Source organism: Chrysoperla carnea, chromosome 3, assembly GCF_905475395.1.
Source record: "Chrysoperla carnea chromosome 3, inChrCarn1.1, whole genome shotgun sequence".
NCBI lineage: Eukaryota > Metazoa > Arthropoda > Insecta > Neuroptera > Chrysopidae > Chrysoperla > Chrysoperla carnea.
Window position 1 is genome coordinate 8808718 of NC_058339.1, and position 4275 is coordinate 8812992.

The window sequence follows — 4275 nt, forward strand, 5'->3', positions numbered from 1 at the left end:
AGTCGAGAATGATTTAAACGAAGAATTTTCGGACGATCCTGATGATAGTAATGCCGAGAAAGATACTACTGAAGAAAATTCATGTTATCAGTGGGGTGTAGAAATTTTCGAAGAAGCTAAACGTGATTTAAATGATCACGGTAAAGAAGAAAACGCACACTATAATCCAGAACTGGTGAAAAAACTACTTCAAGATATCAAAAAAATTCCATTGTGGTCCTGCATTTGTTATAACGATTTTTCATTGGAAGGAAGAATACCAGCTTCAAGTGCGCCAGTAGAAGGTGAAGTGGGTCGTCTAAAAAAAGGTATCTATAAGCACAAAAATGAACAACGAGTAGATGAGGCTGTAAAGAACCACATAAATTATCTTCTTGGCCGAATTAACATAGTCGGTGCTAACATAGATGAAATACTGGAAAATAAGGAAAATAATTCATTGGGCGAGGAAGCTTCTTTGGAGACTGATGACACTACTACTCAAGATATTAATATAAGTGAAGAATCGCCCTGTGTTAAAGATTTGGAAATAAACTCTATCAAATCTGAAAAAATTGATGAAGATGATGATAATGACAATAAGAAAATTAGTTTGAACGAAAGCAATGAGAGTCTGATATTATCGACTACTCGACAACAAAAATCACCAGTTAACTGTGTTCGTTGTGAGACAATTTTGAATTATTGTGATTCTTTCCCGGTAAATGACTCAGACCCTGATTATTCAAAATACCGTCTTTGTTCTCAGTGCAGCAAATTTGGTCGACTTGCAACTGAAGAAATGTTAGGGAAGCGAGAGTTTGAAAACTGGAGGGGACTAGGCCAACCAAAAGTAGAGAAAAAATCTCGCTCATTATACATAGGCGATAAATCAAAAAATATAGTTGAAATGCTTGAATTTCAAAAACCTAAGGGCTTACCAATTTTAAAAAGAGGTGATTCCCCAGATTTGGAAGCCGTTCGCATCAACAATCGCCGCATAAGTTTATACAATACCTGCCCGTTTGACAGTTTGTATCAATTATTGCTGGTCGCAGCTTGTGATTTTCCCGTTTTTAAAACAAAGGTATAAAAAAATAGTCAACTTTTTTTTTAAATAAGTGAAATTTACAGAATTTAATAATTGAATTAACCTAATTTGATTTATTTTACAGATTGAAAAGAAGAAAGATAATTGTCTTTACAAATCCATTTGTGATGCTTTAAAAACTTCTTTTACTAGTAAGACTTATCAAACTCGAGCAGAAATATTGATGAGGCATTTTAAAGTATTAAAGTCGATAGCTGATGTAGATTTGATACCGTGTCATACATCAGTAGGAGGCTTTGCTGCCAAACTGTTTGAAAGTGAGTCAAGTTATGCAGAAACTTTGACATGTCCTCGAAAATGCCCATCTCGATTTGTATCATTGCCAGTGATGAGCATCCGAGATGATTCATTACATGACATAGATCAAGTGTTTGTAGACCATATGGGGAAACGTTATCGGTGCAATGGTAATGGATGTACCGAAAAAACAATAAACAACAACATAGTCATAGGTACTGTAAAAACTTTTGTTATCCTTAAGTATAGGGTAAAGAAAATTAACTCTACATGATTATTATATAGATACTAATGCATAAATATCGATGAATGTTTAAATATCGTCCTCTACTTACAGGAGACATTGTTTTTTTCGAGCCGTACGTTCAAAGTGGAGCAGCGGTAATTAAGCAGCTTGATGATCTTTGCAAAGAATTCACCCGTCCTACTGATGGAAAGAAAATGAAAATCGTGGGGGTAGTGCATTTCTACCCACCAACGATTAGTAAACAAAGAAGAGTCAAATTGAATGATAAGAGACAAGACGGCAAAAAATTGAAAAATGATGTGGCAACAGAAAACAAAGAAAACGTAGTCGGAGAAAGTGATCTTAAAGCGATCGGTCACTACGTGGCTATTGGTAGAAGAACTAACGGGTTATGGGTTATGTACGATGATAGAAAAACTAAAGAAAAACAAGTAAGCAAAAAATTCCTGGCTGAAATTTCGCTATTAGTATATGCAGTTGCGAAATGAATAATTATGATATTTTTTGAGGAGGCATAGATAATTACTATTACACACCTTATTAGAAATCGCAATCATCAAATAATTTGTGTTAATATGAATAAATTATTAATAATTATAGTCTGACGTGACTATCTGTATCGCCTGTGATAAACAGTGTATTTTTTTATTTAGTGCAGAAATGATAGGTTCCTTAGTTGGCATATTTTACATACTTAGGTCAAAAAATGTAATGAGTTTTTAATTTTTTGGATTTTTCTTTAGATCAATTTAATTCTCTGTATCTAATTTATGCAGAGATTTGACTTGATTTTGCGCGTACCATTCTTTATTCAGACTAATATTAGACTATTTTTAATACTAAATGAAATCTGTTTTCGATTGTATCTGAATCAAAATCAGACTTGATTCGTTACATTATTTAAATTGTTTGTGATCTTATCCAGATTAAAAACAGATCTTTGGGATCCAAAATTTGTAAGCGGGTTTTAGTCGCCTTGGAGTCAAAAACAAACTTTTTTTAATACAATATAATTACAATAATAATTATAATACGAATAAGAGCTGATATAATTTTTAATCATCTATATTTTTTCTTCTATGATTTTGCAAAGGACTTCTCAAATAGGGTCATGAAATACATAGGTTGGCATATAATTTTACGTGCTGCGTAAATTTGCTCCATGTGACTTATTTATTTGAATAACAAATACGAAAAAAAAATTTTAAATTCACGACTAAAAACTCTTCTTCTCAATTGATAATTCTCTGATTATTATTACTACAACTATTACAAAGAGAAATATCATAAATCTCCAATTTCACAAATATCAATAAGCTACGCGGGATATTTAATAAATATCAAGAAATGTAAAAAACTAACCATGCTAGCACCACTTTATCAGAGTATTTGTAAACATATCATCTTTTTAGGACAAGAAAAAAATGAGTTAAAATGAAATAAATGAACGTTATAAGTATGTATAAGTACACACAGAAATGCATGAAAGCTTGTTAGATAATTGAAATGAGAGATAGTCAAATATTTAGAAATAATTTCTATAAAGTATAATAATATTGAAGTCATATTGAATTTTTTTTTACTTTTTGGAGACTTGGTACTGATTGAATGTTTGTTTGGATTGCATTTTATTTTACTAATTACTTTTATTGTTTTTAATTTTATTCTTGCGCATCAGGTTCTTGACAAGTAGCTTTCATTTCATTAAAAGTCAATGAAAAAACCCGTCAAGCCAAATAACGACTCAATTGAGAGTTTCGTACATTTAAAAATCACCTTTAATATTTTTGTTGTTATTGAATAAAATAATGATTATAATTAATGTCACAAATGATAAACAATAATGTAACCCAACTACGCTCACTAGTTTTCATATTATTGTCAGAGTAGAGTTAATGTGAGGATAAACTGCTGATGTCTTATTTAAAATGATAACTTTGTTGTCCTCGACGATTTAATTAATAGCTTTTAGTATTAAACAAATCTTAATAAAGTGATAAAATTTTATTATATTAAAAGAGAAAATAATTATCAACATCAGTATGAAGTTTTATTCGCTAAAATCAATGAATGAGTCCAGATAAAAATACAATAAATATTCAGTCTTCTCTAACTATATCACTAAGTATATTAACTGTAAACGTTATCTTATAGCACAATATAATGTTATCTAATGTAAAATGATTGTCTAAAAGAAAATAAATTATTAATCTTCATGTGATGGGTATAAAAATTTCTCAATAGTATTATTATTGAATGCATAAACTACAAAGTTCGTATGGAATAATAATTTTGAAATAATCTTAAGGTTTATATAGTTTTCTCATCTTTTTAAAGACAATCCTTTAACGAAATTTCAGTCAACGTTGTTCTAGAAAAAAATTAGTGAGACGGTTCACCGTTCAGGATATCCCTGTAACCTCTCGCTAATTCAATACTTAAGCGCTCAAAATTCAGCGTTTTATCCTATTTTTGAGCTCTTCGAGCTCAAAAATATGATTATATTAATATTTTGAGCACTCCGAGCTCAAAAAGATAGCCGTTTTATGCTTTTGAGCTCTTCGAGCTCAAAAGTCTAATGAAAGTTTAATAAAACACTATTTTTTTAATTTTCAAAATGCCATAACTTTTGAATGAATCAACTGATTTCTACACAGTTGGCGGAAATGTTCAATGCCCTCGTGATTTCCTTTGAGTTTCC

At 30.6% G+C, this 4275-nt stretch overlaps 1 protein-coding gene across 1 annotated transcript; it reads left to right on the forward strand.

Moving 5' to 3' along the window:
- The first annotated feature begins 1238 nt into the window (after positions 1-1238).
- On the forward strand, positions 1239-2102 carry LOC123296486. Its single transcript, XM_044877970.1, has 2 exons — positions 1239-1542; positions 1665-2102. Exons 1-2 carry the CDS (start codon positions 1254-1256, stop codon positions 2060-2062), a joined length of 687 nt encoding a protein of 228 aa, XP_044733905.1. The 5' UTR covers positions 1239-1253; the 3' UTR covers positions 2063-2102.
- Positions 2103-4275: the final 2173 nt, after the last annotated feature.